The sequence below is a fragment of the Biomphalaria glabrata genome, chromosome 3 (genome assembly GCF_947242115.1).
Source record: "Biomphalaria glabrata chromosome 3, xgBioGlab47.1, whole genome shotgun sequence".
NCBI lineage: Eukaryota > Metazoa > Mollusca > Gastropoda > Planorbidae > Biomphalaria > Biomphalaria glabrata.
The window spans coordinates 34955627-34973525 of NC_074713.1; the positions used below are offsets into that span (position 1 = coordinate 34955627).

At 35.6% G+C, this 17899-nt stretch overlaps 1 protein-coding gene across 5 annotated transcripts in view; it reads right to left on the bottom strand.

Annotated features, from left to right (window-relative positions):
• The window catches only part of LOC106054673 (uncharacterized), a 43377-nt gene that overhangs the window by 11793 nt on the left and 13685 nt on the right, over positions 1-17899 (bottom strand). For all 5 annotated transcript variants that reach the window (XM_056024717.1, XM_056024714.1, XM_056024712.1 and 2 more), the window contains exons 3-4: positions 6762-6900; positions 3848-3933 (exon numbers count right to left, since the gene is read on the bottom strand). In XM_056024717.1, coding sequence (XP_055880692.1) covers positions 3848-3933; positions 6762-6900 — 225 coding nt within the window. The remainder of the gene's footprint in view (positions 1-3847; positions 3934-6761; positions 6901-17899) is intronic.

The following is a 17899-nucleotide window of genomic DNA, read 5'->3' on the forward strand; positions in this document are numbered from 1 at the left end:
GTAGTTTTCCAGAAATAGGGTGTTGGGGGTCAGGGATATCTCATATTGTGTTGATTGTTCTGGAGTAGAGGATACTTGTATCACTTTTCTGTCTTTAGTGGGTTCAATGGTTAGGATGGTTAGGTAGTCTGTCTTTGATATTAAATACTTGTGAATTATGAGAACTTACAAATAAAAAAAGCCCACAAAAGAGGCAAGATGGCCCATAAAAGAGGCACATAAAGCCCAAAAAAGAGGCAAAGAAAAGAGGCCTAAGGCCCAAGGATTCCTATGATGATAAAGCTAAAATTGAATAGCGCAAATCCTGAGGTTTCCTTTTTAAATAAGAGATTGAGCCTTTTCAAAACAATTAGATCAATTATAACATCAGTTAGGCCAGGAGAGGCGCGGTGGCTGAGCGGTAAAGCGCTTGGCTTCCGAACCGGGGGTCCCGTGTTCGAATCCAGGACTGGGATTTTCAACTTTTGAATCTTTGGGCGCCTCTGAGTCCACTCAGCTCTAATGGGTACCTGACATTAGTTGGGGACAAGTAAAGGCGGTTGGTCGTTGTGCTGGCTACATGACACCTCGTTAACCGTAGGCCACAAAAACAGATGAACTTTACATCATCTGCCATATAGACCACAAGGTCTAAAAGGGGAACTAGTTAGGCCAGGTTCACATCTAACTTTACATTCACTTTCACCTATCCTTTGATCTGCGGGACCGTTGGGGCACAAGATCTGTTAACCTTCTTTCTCCATTCTTCTCTCTCATTTGTCTTTGATATAATTTCATTTGGATGTTCTTTCTGAAAATATTGAAGCCTGCCTGGGTGGACCACTTCGGGGGCCGATTTTGAGTTTGTGTTTCCACACAAACTGTCTTTTGTAACCTTGTTGTTTTTTTTTGTATCTGTAAATTATGGTCTTCTATCCTGAAGGGTTTCTAAATTTAGTTTTTTTTACTATAGGTGTTACTCTAATCAAATGTGAATACTCATTTGTTATGAATCTCACTGCTCTAGTTTGGTATGTTAGTTTTTTTATGTTTTCTTGACTTGGTGGGTCCCAAACAGAAGACGCATATTCCAAATATTGGCATAATATGGGTTAAATATCATTTTAGTTGTATGTTCTTTGTAAAAATTTCTTGTTGAAAAAAAACCTAATGCTTTGTTTGATTTTTTTAAATTTCGAATTTACGGGCATTCGATGAAAACTGTTATGTTATTATTTGACACAGTAATTGCTCCATTAATTATAATAAAAAAATTATAGGTATTGAATATCTACAATATAAATATCTAAGGGAAATCCATACGAGAAAGATGCAAAGAATATTCACCAGGAGGCGATCTACCAGGAAGACTAGAAATGTGATATCCTACACAAAGAATAATCTAAAGATACTCTCTACAAAAAAAAATGTATCTCCATCAGTAAGAATACTCAAGGGATCTCTTTGAATAAATAAAATATTTTATTATTAGAAGTTAAGATTTTAAAAATAATAAATCTATCAGATTGAACACCAATGAAACCATTCAAACATTTTTATAACCAAAGCAAAGTGAGTGTGCCATGTGAAGAGTGCTGCATGTGAAAAATTTGTCACGTGATATATGTGCTTTGTGTCTGTGCGTCCAATGAGAAGTGCGCCATCTTTGAATTGTGAGATGCACGGCTGCACCCACTGAGTAGTAGTAGGCCTACTTTCACGTATTTTCTCAAGACTGAAAACCAGGGGGAAATCGTGCACTCAGCATGAGCACGTGAATGTAGCCTCTTGTACTTTCCATCGTATCCCCCGTATCCTAGGTTACACACACATAGTATCATTAGTTGTTGGGGTTTTGTTCAATAATCACTTTTTCATATAAATCATTGCCTAATTGGCAAATCATCGACTACTCATTGCCAATCAAACCGTTCCGTTAACTTAAATAGCTCCTTGCCAGTTTGACAATTAATGACTTACATGACTACACTCGCTGCCCATTTGATGACTCATCATCTATCAGACCCATGTTGGCCTATAGATCTAGACTTAGAAGACGTTCTCGAACATTGACTTATTAAACGTTTGGAAATTCCAAATGCCAACATTTGGAAATACCCAAAGACGTCAAGTCTGTTCAGGATAAGTATTTTATAGTTCCGTTACGAATTTATTTTTTATATCCATTGAAAAATGAGTGGCAAACGAACTAGTAATTCCTAACGCTATACATCAACTGTCAAATTTCTAGGAAAATCGCTGGAGCCGTTTTCGAGAACTGTGTCCACCCAGAAGGTTTGGCCCACCCATTTGGAAGTGCGTCTTGATTCGAGGTATTATAAACAAGAAAAAAACAGTTTTTAAAAAAGATGTTTTTTAGCGGCCCTCGAAAGGAGAATAGACGCTATTAGTTTTGTGTGGTCTGTCTGTCCGTCCCGTTTAAATCTCGTAAACTAGAAAAGATATTGAAAATCCGACATCATGATATTTTAGACATTTGAAAGTTCTGATGCAACGGTTACTTTTTTCTTTTCTGAAAGCGAAAAATGTAATTTTAAAATCAACTATTCAAGCACTTTTTTTTTATAAAAACACACCATTTTTACAACAATTCACTATTAATAGTAACAAACACGGGATGTTATTTAGTGAGGGAGATGGCTATGTACCATATTTTTAACACATTTATGCAAAAGATTTTATATCTTGTGTCAAATATTTTTTTTTGTACAAATGTATTGCAAAGTTAAATAAGTTCTGTCATACTAACTTCTACATTCACAAAAAAAAATGTTTACTTTTTTTTAAAAGAGAAAAATATATTTAATATGCATACAAGTGGGGAACATAATTTAAAACAGCAATTAATACGTGGTTTTTCATATAATCACATGAACAGTAGCGCGACACCACACTCATATGATTCTTAACTATAGGAATTTTTAATTTTTTTTTTTTATTGAATTTTTAGCCCGCTTCTTAAAACCTTTGCCCATCACTGATCTAGACTTTTAGAAGACAATTCTCAAAACTTTTCATGAACATTAGTTTATTCAACACATTGGAGAAATGATAACGTTCAAACTCGAGTTTTCCTAGTGTGGCCAATGAGCTAGTCATTCTTTTAGTGTGGCCAATGAGCTAGTCATTCTTTTAGTGTGGCCAATGAGCTAGTCATTCTTTTAGTGTGGCCAATGAGCTAGTCATTCTTTTAGTGTGGCCAATGAGCTAGTCATTCTTTTAGTGTGGCCAATGAGCTAATTCTTTTCCCTATATCAACTGTCAAATTTCTAGGAAAATCGTTAGAACCGTTTTCGAGGTCCGTGTCCCAGTTCCACCCACCCCGAAAGTTACAAGTTGAATAGAGGTACTGTAAAAACAAAAAGTTTAAAAAGTAATAAAAGGAAGTTTAAGCTTCTACGTTTTGATCTGTCAACTTTAAAACAAAATTCTTGGGTCTAAATTGCGAATAAATCGTTTTTGGTCAATTGAACCTCCGCGATTTCGATTGTGAAAGGTGCTTCATTGTTCCAGGCACAAGGAAAATAATAACAGGTTACATTTTCGTAAGTGGGAGAATCATTGATAGGTGGAATCATGGCTTGTACGCTAATACTACAGAGTGTTTGAAGAATACAAGTTTCAGCTTTTTACTTTATCTCCCTTTTAGTTTCAACACCCACACAAGTGACTAGATGAGTCACTAACATATGTATGTTGTTTTATAACGTTAAAGTTTTTAAAATTTATTTTTGTAAGTTGAACTTTATCTATATTAAAGTTTTGCTTTTTTTTTTTCTTTTTTTTTTCTTGGTGGTGGTAAAAGTTTGTTTTGTTCAAAGTTAACTTCATCAAATGGAGAGTTCACCTGTATCTGGAAACTATTTTGCAGTAGCGTCTGGCCCAGGTAAACTTCCATCTCTGCAGGTAGATAGTGCCGCAGGTCATCCTTACCTAAACACAAGAAACATATGTGGGTGAAGTCATAAGTGATGGCAGACTAAAAAGCTCTTTATATAGGTAACATAAGAGAAACAGTTTTCACAACATTTATAATTTTATATAGGCAACATGAGAGAAACAGTTTTCACATTTATAATTTTATGTAGGCAACATGAGAGAAACAGTTTTCACAACATTTATAATTTTATATAGGCAACATGAGAGAAACAGTTTTCACAACATTTATAATTTTATATAGGCAACATGAGAGAAACAGTTTTCACAACATTTATAATTTTATATGGGCAACATGAGAGAAACAGATTTCACAACATTTATATAAGCAACATAAGAGAAACAGTTTTAACAACATTTATTATTTTATATAGGCAACATGTAAGAAACAGTTTTAACATTTATATAACCAGATGAATAAAAAAAAAATAACATTGAAGCACTATAAGTGAAACACTCTTCATATTAATTACCGGTATATTATATTCTATCTTTTGAAAACATCTTCGAACAGAGCAAGAAATGTATTCAACACTTGTATATGCATTTCATGTGCGGCACTAAACACAAATGTTGAACATTTCAAAATAAACTTTGGAACTTTTGTTGAACAGCATAATACAAAACGTTAGAGCCATATCACTTCGATTGTTAAGAATGATTCTGTAATATATATACGATTGACAGACTGAGAGACGGACAGACGGACTGATGGACGGACGACGGACGGATAGATAGATAGATAGATAGATAGATAGATAGATAGATAGATATTGACTATTTGAGCAGGGCCTGTCTAAGATAATCGGAGGCCGAAGGCGGAGTGAATTTGGTGGCCCAAAATGAAATAGAAAGAAAAAAAATTAAGACCTAAAACTAGGCAATGAATGAAAAGCCTGCCTGTGTGTGTATGTAAATCAGAAATAAGTTCAATTCATATAGCCCCGATAGCACGAATGTGCTTCATGGATGATTCATGGTCACCAGACTAGAAATAACGTTTCGACATTTCACCAAAAGAAAAAAAAAACATGGTCTTCTAACATACGTAGTCTAAGAAGTAGATTCGTGAATAAACATAGAAACATAGTAGACATAAAACCAAGAGTTCTGCTATGTTGTAGATGGAATCCATGTTTCGCAATTTTATTATCTAAAAAATGTTTGAGTCTTGTACGAGCCCTAGGCGGCTCCCTAGTTTGCCTATGCCTAAGGCCCTGATTTATGGAACAGTTTTTGTTTCAGCAATAATCCTTATTAAGGCTGACTGATTGTAGTCGTGACTCCCAGCAATGCTAACATTCTGGGCTCACACCAGCCACAGGAGGAGGCACAAAACCCCAGTGCAAAGCCCTCAGCCCCCTAGATGACAAAAGTGGTCATCATCGAACCACGATGGACGATGGTCAACCTAAAATTCATTATGTGTAGATGTGTCTTGTAACATGACCTACAAGACGCTGCCTTCCCTCTTCGTCCTGCAGTAGGTTTGGACTAGGAAGTAAATTATCTTCAGCTCCGAAGGAACATCCGAAACATTGAAAACATTTTACAAACAAACAGTTTGGACATGTTTCCTACTTGACCTATGTCATTCTATGATTGGAAGGCAAATGTTTACTTGGATACTAGTTGTTGTTGTTCGGGTAATTTAAAAAAATGGAATTCTAACCGTCTCTTTCGTCAACTTCCGGTCACTCAAACTGAAGGTTGCACTTTCGAAAAAAAAAATGGAAAAGTGTTGGTAGAATATTTTTGTTCAAATTTTAATCTTTTCTAAAATGAAGCATTGTGTGTATGTTCATGAATTCTAAGTCCTGTTAGTTGTTCATTTTTTTTTATTTGTCTGCAAACTCTAGTTCTAAATTATATCCCCGTGTGTCTGAAGAATAAGTCACTACTAATTGCCTCATGTTTACTTGGCCTACGTGATATAATGTCATTAGCAAGCACGCTTAGACTAACCTTATGAATCACTAGTGTAGGACCAAATTACTTTCCTTTCCTTATCAATGGTTTATTACCATCATCTACATATCAATCTCTAATTATCTGAGATTAATTAATACGTTAATCTATAATAGTCTCATTTCTACTTATTAATCAATACGTGAAATTACACGGGGAAAAAAACATAATGTTAGGGTGAGAATCGGTCACGTTATAGGTTTACTTGAGACAAAGAAATTCTGTCATGTTGTAGGAACGATATCTTGGGGAAAAAATAGAAATAATAAAATCTTATCTCTTTACCAAAGTAATAAATTTCAAGTTAATTTTAATACCTACACGAAACTCTAAAAGTATAAGATTATCACTGTCACAAATTGCTGCCAACTTATAAATCATAGGGAAACTGAGAGGTAAAGCGCTTGGCTTCCGAACCAGGGGACCCGGGTTCGAATCCTGGTGAAGACTGGGATTTTTTATTTCGGGATCTTAGGGCACCTCTGATTCCACCTAGATCTAATGTGTACCTGACACTAGTTGGGGAAAGTAAAGGCGGTTGGTAGTTGTGCTGGCCACATAACACCCTCGTTAACCGTGGACCACAGAAATAGATGTCCTTAACGCCATCTACTAATAATCAATTAACTAATTGTTTTTCTTTTCTATTGATTCTTGTTTTGTCATGTACAAGAAATAATTGTGCCCAATTTCAACTTGATCCGAGATTGGGTGTGGGAGAAATAACCGTGTACAATCTTTTTTCCAGACAGACAGAGTTGATATATGCTTTGTAAAAACTATCTTATATTAGCAAGATCTATGATTACATTCCATCTTAAAGCGATATATATAAAAGTCCCTTACATTGTACTTACCGGCTAGATCGATTATTTGAAGGGGACGTAAGCCAAAGTACAGCTCAAAGCCTAGACCAGTGGCGGTCAAAAATATGGGAAGACAAAAGCCAGAGACCGGATGTTGCCCCTGCTCGCAGACGATCTCCCGACACACTTCCTGTCAAGATGATGATACAAGAGAGAATTCATTTACTCAGTCTGGCACAGTGAAATATTTCTGCTGTCTAATAAAGTAATTAATTGACTGATCTCTACAGACATGTGATCATACCAATAAGTCATATAAGTATAATACATGTCTAGCAGGAATACAAGGCTTTTGATAAACCAAATGTATATTGAGTGTGGAAGAAATTCAGTGGCTTAATATGGATAACAACACGATTCTTTGTTCTTGTGATATTTTTTTTAGTGGGGTTGAACTTTTTGCTGTATTGCAACTACTTTTGATTGTACGGCACAATTCTTATAGTTACAGTGCACTACTTTATAGTTGTACTGCGCAAATCGTAGTTTTACAGGTTCTTTATATGGTACTTTTCTTTTTGTATTGCACTCACTTGTTAAATATTTAAATTAATGAACTATAACAATATTGTTAGCTTTTTTTTTTTATCCTGTACAGAAAATTGGAAGTGCTGATATCTATGAATTTCCTAAGGCTTATAATAATTTTCAATATGACCCCCCCCCCCTTATATGTCCCCTGTGTAGCATTGTACTTTCACCGCTCCTTGTACTCACAGACAGCGCTAAGTTTTGGTTTTCTTTTGAAGTCTTGCCTGATCCCACGAGTCTCTCGAGGTCTATGTGTAGCCTCGCTTGAGGAACGTTGTTCTAAATATCAGAGTCGAGGTCTATGTGTAGCCTCGCTTGAGGTACGCTGTTCTAAATATCAGACTCGAGGTCTATGTGTAGCCTCGCTTGAGGAACGCTGTTCTAAATATCTGACTCGAGGTCTATGTGTAGCCTCGCTTGAGGAACGCTGATCTAAATATCTGACTCGAGGTCTATGTGTAGCCCAGCTTGAGGAACGCTGTTCTAAATATCTGACTCGAGGTCTATGTGTAGCCTCGCTTGAGGAACGCTGTTCTAAATATCTGACTCGAGGTCTATGTGTAGCCCAGCTTTAGGAACGCTGTTCTAAATATCTGACTCGAGGTCTATGTGTAGCCTCGCTTGAGGAACGCTGTTCTAAATATCTGACTCGAGGTCTATGTGTAGCCTCGCTTGAGGAACGCTGTTCTAAATATCTGACTCGAGGTCTATGTGTAGCCCAGCTTTAGGAACGCTGTTCTAAATATCAGACTCGAGGTCTTGTGTAGCCCAACTTGAGGAACGCTGTTCTAAATATCAGACTCGAGGTCTATGTGTAGCCCAACTTGAGGAACGCTGTTCTAAACTATCAGGAATTTTCCTTTGAAGCTTATTATTGTGTTTTGGGGATAAAAAGAAAGTTTACACTTTCCTTATCTCGTCTGCATAACCTTCTTGTTGTCTTGGTCCTGGTTTTTTGTTGACCTTAAGGAAGTTATGCGAGACTAGATATACATAAAGATGTATGTAAACTACTCATTCATGATCTAGACCCACCACACAGGTAGAGGAGACATGTGCGTATAGAAGGAGAATAGACCTGCCTAACAGGTAGAGTAGAAAGGTGCTTCTATACTGGGGCGGACTGGGTATCAAAATCGGCCCGGGCATTACCATATAAACCGGCCCACAAATGGCATGTCATATATTTTCGGTGGGGGGGATTTTTACCCTACTCCACAATAATGTTATCATGTAATCATGCGCACCGCCATCCAAGATAGTGCAGAAAGAAGGTGCGCACTATCTGTGACTAAACAAGTCGGATGTTGACATTAGGGACTAACGATTTCCGCCCAAGCAGAGAGCCAATATGGAGATGCTGTACTCAAGGCAGATGCCCTTTGTGTTTGTCATGTCTCTATGTAAATAAACGTCTATGTCCTCGTTGAGTTGTCTCACTTAAGTTATTACAATATATATATATATATATATATATATATATATATATATATATATTTGTGTGTGTGTGTATGTAATTAATCTTCATTACATTCTGATCTTTCATTCTTTCAAACGTCTTTTCTAGCCTAAAATACTCTCTTCCTATAATTAGTGGAAAGACAGTACACACCGCTGTGAGCTCCCCCCAGTGGGGTCCGTGGCGAACCCCTGAACCAAGCATTATTTCCGTTATTTTAAGCTTTAAAAATGCATATTCTGAGGCATCTACAGTGCAATTAGCCTGCTACTCTTTCGCTAAAAAAATTCAAAAACCAAATTTGCTATTCAATGGAGTCCAGCGACTGGTAGAAAAGGGTAAAATGCTTTAGTTTTTGTATTGGAGGGGGAAGGGAAACCACAAAACCCCTTTTGGCTACGCTCATGAAATTTGGTGACTGTAGTTTGCTTAAGTTGGCTGCACTGGGGCAGTAAGTAAAGTTTCCCTTTCAGACAATGAGGTCTGAGGCAAGTGATGGTTTGAAGACTCTCCCCTGCCGGCTACGCCCATGTGTTATATTATAGGTGTAAGTCTAATTCTCTACAAAATATATAAAGTTTGATAACGCATCGAAAACTGGATGTATGCATTCGTAGGATTACATACTGTATTCTATTTATACATGTATGTAGTCTGAAAACTATAAACAATACAATAGCAGCCTTATGAGTTTGAAGTTTTTTGGTATTACTTATAGATTACAGACGTTTCTTCAAAAAATAAGATTGTTACGTCTTACGCATTTCATGTGTCAATCTAGTCATACATGTTGATCTGTGACTTAAAATATGCTAAATCATTGATTTTCTTGGCTGACTCAGGCAACCCATTCCATTAAAAGATAAGAGAAAGTACAACGATTAGAGAGGCACTTACTTAATGTGAAAATCTCCTTTCATTAAATATCGGATGTGACAGCGCTATATAAATTATTGTAATTATTGTAGGTTAATAATTTGTATCATTAATGATTTCATACTAAGCTGCTCGACCGACTAACCCACTCTTTAGTGGACGAGGTCTTATCTGAAAGTCAATGTAGTTTCAGAGCCGGTATGGTGCCCTTTCAGATCACCTCCCAATAGAAAATGGCGTGAAGCAGGGCTGTGTACTTGCCCCTATTCTATTCGCTATCTTTTTTGGCGTAATGCTGGGTCAAAAGAGGCAGCGATTGCACGAAGGCATCTATATCTGGTTTCGTTCTGACGGCAATGTGTTCAATCTTCGATGTCTACTATCCCATACAAAAACAAAGGAGATGGTCATAACGGAGCTTCTCTATGGCAATGATTGCGCCCTGCTAGCTCACAATGAACATGACCTCGAGAACGCGGTAAACGAATTTGCATACGCTGCCGCCTCTTTCGGTCTATCTATAAACCTCGGGAAAACAGAAGTCATGTTCCAGAAGTCACCCATTAAAACATACTCAGCCCCAAGGATCACCGTAAACGGACAGCCCCTTAATGTGGTAGACCACTTCACATATCTAGGTAGTATAGTCTCAAATGACGCCTCACTTTCAAGGGAAGTTGATAACCGTCTGGACAGGGCCAGTAGCGCTAAATGACGCCTTCAGGCGAGAGTTTGGAAGAACAAATCGCTCCGCCTGCCTACAAAAATCAATGTCTACCAGGCGGTGGTTCTCTCAACCCTTCTGTATGGCTCTGAGACATGGACACTATACAGGAAACATCTAAGACTTCTTGAGCGCTTCCACCAAAGATGCTTGCGCTCTATCATGGACATACGGTGGCAAGACCCCACTAGAAACAGCGATGTCCTTGCGAACGCCGGTATGGACAGTATAGAGGGACTTCTTTTGGTCCGAGACTTACGCTGAATAGAGCACGTATCCCGTATGGGAGACGAACGTATGCCAAATGCAGTCTTTTTTGGTGAGCTAAAAGGTGGTCAACGTAACAGAGGCACCCCACGGAAACGCTTCAAAGACATGCTTATGCGTCAACATGCCTTGGCTGACATAGAAGAGAGCACCTGGTTGCATGCGGTCTCAGAACGAGACAGCTGGATGTCACTCACGAAGACCGCGGGATACACATTTGAGACCAAAAGAAAATCTGCTGCCGAGGCAAAATATGTAGGTCTCAGCTGGGGCTGCACAGCCACGGGAAATACTGCATTCCTCACTTATCTTCGGAATCGAAGACTAGCCTTATTATTATTACTAAGCATAAGTTTGTCATTAATTATAATTGTATAAAAATTGATTTAGATCTAGATTTATTTTTTAATTAAATTTTTTTTTGTAAGCCTTAAGTGTAGTATTTTTAGATCTATGTTATTAAATGTAATAAAAAGAAACTTTACTTTTTCTTTTCAAATCGCAGAAAGGAGAGCTTTATACCCCTATTGAGCTGTGAATACGTTGGGTGGTTTGCAATTTCGCGGCTGTGTGTATGTGTTAAAGAGCTAATTGTCGCGCCTATCTCATCCCTCTTTTTGGTTAAATTTCATTGGAACCATTAAAAGACGGGAGAGGGAAGGAGCAAAAAAAAATGTGATTGCCATCAAAGGCCCTTGCCGACCAGCAAAATGATTAGGCCAAACACAACCTCCAAGACATCAAAGCAGTCCATGCCGCTCGTGCCTAGCAGAAAGTACGGTCTAACGTTTTGCAAATGATAATACGTACAGTGTATAGTGTATTTTCTTTCTTTGTGATATTCTTGTTGAATTTCAAACAAAATTAATTGTAATAAGAACTAAAAACAACAACAAGAAAACGTGTTCGGGCCTTTGTGTCTTGCTGCTGTTGCTTTTTTTTTAAGTTGTCTGCATTGAAATTGTTTTTTCTTTGGTCGCGACCAGAGCCGCCCATTTGGTACCGGCCCACCGAGCATTTGCCCGTTTGCCCATATAGCCAGTCCGCCCCTGCTTCTATAGCAAGATCTAGACCTACCACCATGTAAAGGAGATGTGTGCCTCTAGAAGTAAAAAGCCATTTTCTGACGGAGGTCTATTCAAGTCAAGCGACATTATGCCGTCACTGGCATAAAGAAAAGCAGCTAGCAGCAGATGGCCTCTGAGAGAGACAGCTGGGGAGCTCTCAAGAGGGTCGCGGAACACATATTTGAGACCCCCAAAAAGGCATTGCCGAGGAGGGACACAGACGACAAATTTGTTTAAATATTTGCTACTTATATTAATACCATTACATTTTCTTCTTTTAAAAGATTCGATGCTCACTCTGTTTTTTGTTTCAAGGGAGATGATTTTATGATTTATAACGAATGTCAAAATGAATACTACTGTTAATTAGAGGAATACCTGAATCAAAGTTACAAAGAAATGGTGCGACTCAATCATCTGGATGGCTAAAATTTTAGTACAGAGAACAACACATCATCTGGATAGCTACAATGTAAGTACAAAGAAAGACTTCCTAATGTATATAGCTCTAGTTTGCACTTTGACACGTGCTGAAAAATGTTTATCTAATTTTTTTTTTTCAGAAATATGTTTCCATTTGATAAAATGATGGTGAATGCAAAGTTTAATTTTTTTTAAATATCCATTGTCTATTAAGAGGCTTAATATACCCTTTTAAAAATGACTAAAAAATCTCTAGTTGCGTGAAAAAATGGAAGCCAAAAAAAAAAAAAGAAAAACTTTTAATTTTTAGAATAAGTTTTATAATGAGTGCTGAATCTCAGACTTTTTATGTTTGCTAGTAGGGTCTACAGCACTACACTGTCTTCAAATCTTTCTTATCAGCCATATTGGCTTCTAAGTAGGAACATCCTGCTTACTGAACTGTATTTTTTTTTTGTGGGATCCCCCCCCCCTCTATTTACTACAGGCGTTGAAAAGACATGAACAACTTGATAAATTAATGAACTATGTAACTGATTCCCAAACAAAAGCGATGATTCACTTCTCAAAAAAAAAAGTAATCTTTGACTTAGATTGTATGAAAACCCCGATGAAAAAAAGGATATCTTTTTATTTTAAATATCGCACCTCCATTTGCCTTTTTGTATCTAAATATACATTTTATAACATTTAATTCTTCTTCATTTGTTTTTTAGCGGCCCCCGTAAGCCGCTATTAGGTTTGTGCAACATGTCCGTTTATCACACCCAGATCTCGAAAACTAGATGAGAAATGAAAAATATTATTTCACCATGCGATGCGGCTCAAAAAGTTTAGGTGCAACGGCTATTTTTGGTTTTCTAAAAGGAAACCGTTTAGTTTATAAAATTAATTATGCAAGCGATTTTTTTTCCATAAAAATACACCAATTCTAAAACAATTACGTAAATGTAAGGGAGGCAATGTTACAATATAACAATGAAGGACATTATTTTTTCTATATTTTCAGTATCAGTAAGTCAAATATATTTATAAAATGTACAAGAAATGTTCACAGCAAATATAAATATTAGTTAAAGGTGTTTTATCCGGTCAACCAGCTGCTAAAATTAAAAGAAAACATTTCTGTTTGTTTATAAAGGCTAATAATGCACTTTGTATGTAAATATCACGCACATATTTAAAAATGGACTTTTTATGCAGCGATTTTTCGTGCAGTAGCGTGACATGCAGACGCGTGTACCAAGACATGGTACTAATCAGTTCCCTCAAAATTGTTTAAATAATCAGATTTTTTTTTTGTTTAGTGCCCCCATCAGAATAAAAGAGCTTATTTTTGTGCGTTTTGTCTGTCGGTTGGTCTGTACTTAAGGTTTAATTTAAAAAAAAATAACTCTAAGAGCTATCGAAAATCTGATTTAACCTTTAATGTTCCTTCCGAAACATCTCAATAGTTTTAAGTATCTATAAAATATTGTTCCGCCAACGAATGTTTGTTTGCTCTTCTAACCTATATTACATTCAATTTCCATGCTTAAACTTTGCAAAAAACACATGATCAATAATAAATATGTTGTTCCGTTTTTTTATGTAAATAGCATTTAAATGCTAAATGAAAATCTCTATACTGACTTATATTTCATTAACTAAAAAGTTGTTCCAGATATTATTTTATAAAAAATAAATTATGTCAAATGATTGTTTGAAATCGCAAAACTGACTAATATTACACTTATATTCTTTGACAATACGTCACTATAGTTTAATTATCAATATCAAATTGTTCCGTATTTTCATCTTAAAACAAATTTATGTCAAATAACTTTATTTTTTTAAAAAAATATCGACAATAGTTAGTTCAGCATTTTAAAAAAAGAAAGTAATTTACTAGAAAAGATTATTGAAAATCACTTTTTAGACTTATTTTACATTTAATTTTCTTGCTGAAACATAACAAAAGTTTTTAAATCAGTAAAGAATGTTCAGGATTTTGTTTAAAAAAGAAATCGACCTACATTACTTTAATTTTCTTACAAATCGTCGCCAAATAACTGTTTGAAATCCCTCTTCTAATAAATAGAACAAATAATCTTCTTCTCATTTACGAAAATAGGTTGTTCCGGATTTCTTATGAAAAATATTTTATCTCTATTTATGTAAAATCTCACTTCTCTCTTACACTACATTTAATTGTCTAGCTAAAACGTTACAAAATCTAATTATCGTTAAAATTATGTTTTTAAGAAAACAACTTCCTAACGCCAAAGTATGGTATGAAAATCTATCTACAAGGCTATGTACATCTAATTTTTATAAGAGACCATCCCAAAAATTTAATTAACGGTATTAGATTTATCTGGAATTCTCTTTTTCTCTCGCTATTTATACAAACATCCGGAACAATCTACATACTTAAAACTATTGCGATGTTTTGGAACAAAAATTAAAGGTGAATCAAATTTTCAATAGCTTTTAGTTGTGTTTTTTTTTATACTAACATGACGAACAGACAGACTGACAGACGAAACGCACAAAAATGCGTCTTTAATCCTCTTTAAATGAATTCTATTAGAACTCAGAGCACCAATGTCTATGAACCATCATTAAATTTCTCGTACTAATAAAGACATTTTTTTGGGGTATAGCCCATTGTGACGTAATTGAATTTTTTTTCCTTTGACGTCATATGGAATTGATTCTTTAAATGAAATGCTAAAAGAACTCATTCGGTTCACCAATGAATATGAACCCTCAACAAAGTGCTCGTATTGATGAAGGCATTTTTTTTTTGTTTAACTAGGCCGTGTGACGTAGTAGATTTTTTTTTCTTTTGACGTCAAATGGAATTAATTCTTTAAATGAAATTCTAAAACAACTCGGTATAGTAATGTTTATTAAACCTCGTTATCTAACTCGTATCTAAAAAAAAAAGACATAATAGTTTGATTTAGATCTTATCTGGATTTTTTTAACTTGATCTAGTTTTTTACAGTATGTAAAGTATGTTTTTAAACTAGATTTATAATTATATTCTAATTTAAATCATTATGGATTCTAGATCTAGAATTTCTAGGTCTAGTTTAGAATGATATAGACTAGATCAAGATATAGAATTTCAATTTCTAGACTTCAAATGTTGATTTTGATTTCCAAATGTCTAGATCAATATTGCAATGTTATAATACACTAAAACGAATCTACTATTTGTAAATCCAATGTTGCATTTAGTCTAGTGATAAATTATTTAGTTTTTTTTTTTTTTTTTTTTTTTTTTCCATAAATCTAATCTAAATTACATCTAAATTATTCCAAATTTATATTTGAGATCTAGAAGATATAGATCTTAAGAGTGCTAAATCATAAGTTTAAAATTTTCTAGTTCCATTTAAATGAAAATGCCAATTGGCATTAAAACTATTGCGATGTTTGGGAAGGATAATAAAAGGTGAATCAAATTTTCAATAGCTTTTAGTTGTTGTTTTTTTATATTAACATGACGGACAGACAGACTAACACTGACAGACAGACTGCTGAGACATTGAAGTACAAGCACGATATATGTTCTTTTTTTCTTCTTTTTTCGTCGATTACAAATCAATGCTGAAAGATGATCTAAAATCGCTAGTCTGACATATTGTACATATCCGGTTGATAACATGCCGTAACGTGTAGTATATTTCTTAATCAATAATAGGCTATCAGTTTGTAACCAGTTTGCATCAATGCCTGGTCGTGCGGTTAGCGTGCTGGATTGATTATCTCGACGGTCCTGGGTTTATTCCCTGCTCGCTGCCATCCCCCGTCGTCCAGCGGGATATTTGGACAAGGAAGTTAATTATCTTTAACTTTGAAGGAATATCCAAAACATGTAAAACTGAAAAAAAAAAAAAACATTTATTTTACAACGGCTAATGAATCTTTGAAACATTATTACTTTTGACAATCAAAATAAAATCATGTCTTGAATATTCCTTTCGAAAAGGCGGATCCGACAGGGATCCGACGGGGGCCGCCTCTGAGTTTGTGCGATAAGAAAAACTCTCTTTGTAATCTTGTTTATATTATAAATTACAGACGTTCCTTCAAAAGAGAAGATAATTACGTGTCAGTTTGTATGTATTATTGCTACTTTATTTTTTTATATTCTTTTGAAGTGCCTCTAGGTTTAGTGATCTCACGGTGTTACTCTAGTCAAATACCAATGTTTACATCTCATGCCTTTAGTTTTCGTCTGTTCAAGTTTCTTAATATTTTCTTGAGTGACACCACATTCAAGTTGCATATTCTACTGTTTAACCAAGGAAAGCATTTTAATTTTAGCAACTGGCAGTATAGACCCACATAACATGTAATTGTAAAAATTAGTTAGGATCAGTCATGTAATTAAATTTGTAATGGATCTAATCCAACAACTATAAATCTGTGCGATTAGAAATATTGTTCCAAAGCTTCTATCAACTCACTCTGTCTGGTACAAAGAGTGTCTGGTACAAAGGGTGTCTGGTACAGAGAGAGTCTGGTACAAAGGTTGCATACGTCCCAGACCCGTTATCGGAGGAAGTGAAAACTTCGCACAATTATACACTGGCTTAGACAAGACATAAATCAATTTTAAAAAAAGTGACCCATTAGTCCATTAATCATTAGTGATTAATTATTTTGTTTGATACCAACAAGGGAAACTAATATATATATTATGGTTAAATGTGTTGGGCTTAGTCCCTTTAAATAATTGTTCACGCCCCCTCTCCATCGCGTAGTCTCGGATCAAGTTGAAACTTGAAATAATTATTTATTGTACCTAATAAAACATGAATCAATAAAAAAAAAAACCAATCAGTCAATAAATTATTGGTAATTAATTATTTTGTTGATATCGAAAAATAGAAATAACTTGTACATCATTGATACAGTTTTAAGGGCGGAATTCTGCCCTTTAGATAAGTTTTGATTTTTCTTAAAGGATCCATATATATAATTCTCTTCTTCCCTCAAGAGTTTGGACGAAAAGCAAAGGAAAGATCACTCTCTTATTTCTGCGAATAGTCCACTAGAAAACAAGAGTAGTATTTACACTACGGATGACTTGCTGCGCGCTTGACTGTCGTTTAAATTTATCAAACCCTGCCCGCTCCCATCCCCCTTTGTCCTGAGTTTTGTTGACCTCAAGTAATTCTTCATTAGTTTGAGACGCGAGAAGCTTCTTACACAAGATTACACAATTACGGCTGATGCATAATGCCGCGCGTAAGATTGGCGTTTTCCATATTGAATAACACCCCAAAATTTTTGTCTATATATATTTTAAGGACTTTTTCGTATATTTTGCGATTGCGGGAGATTTCCAGGAGCTTCTGGTAAATCGACAGGAGGGCGCGGAAAATCTGTTTTAAGTTATAAAATGGTTTTAATTTAATAATTTAAACACCTTGAATTAGAGCGAATCCTATGAAAGTGCGGGTCCCACTGCGGTCGCCGGTCGACTAGTTATTTTATATTTTGCTTGTTACCAATTGTTTTGTTTAACGCTTATCTCGTGCGTGTAGCTTTGTCACTAACTACGTTATGAGCCTATCACTTGTCTGGATCAGTTAGGAAAATGGGGTGGGGGTGGGCGGGGGGGAGAGGGGAAAAAAGGAAATTCGCTTTTTAAAAGCATTTAATTTAAAAAAAGAGGGAACGAACTGAATTCGAACATATGGTTCAAGCCGACATACTGACCACTCTGCTCTTTCTATGAAAATAGAAGATTGTATAATTATCAATTGTTTGTCACAAACTT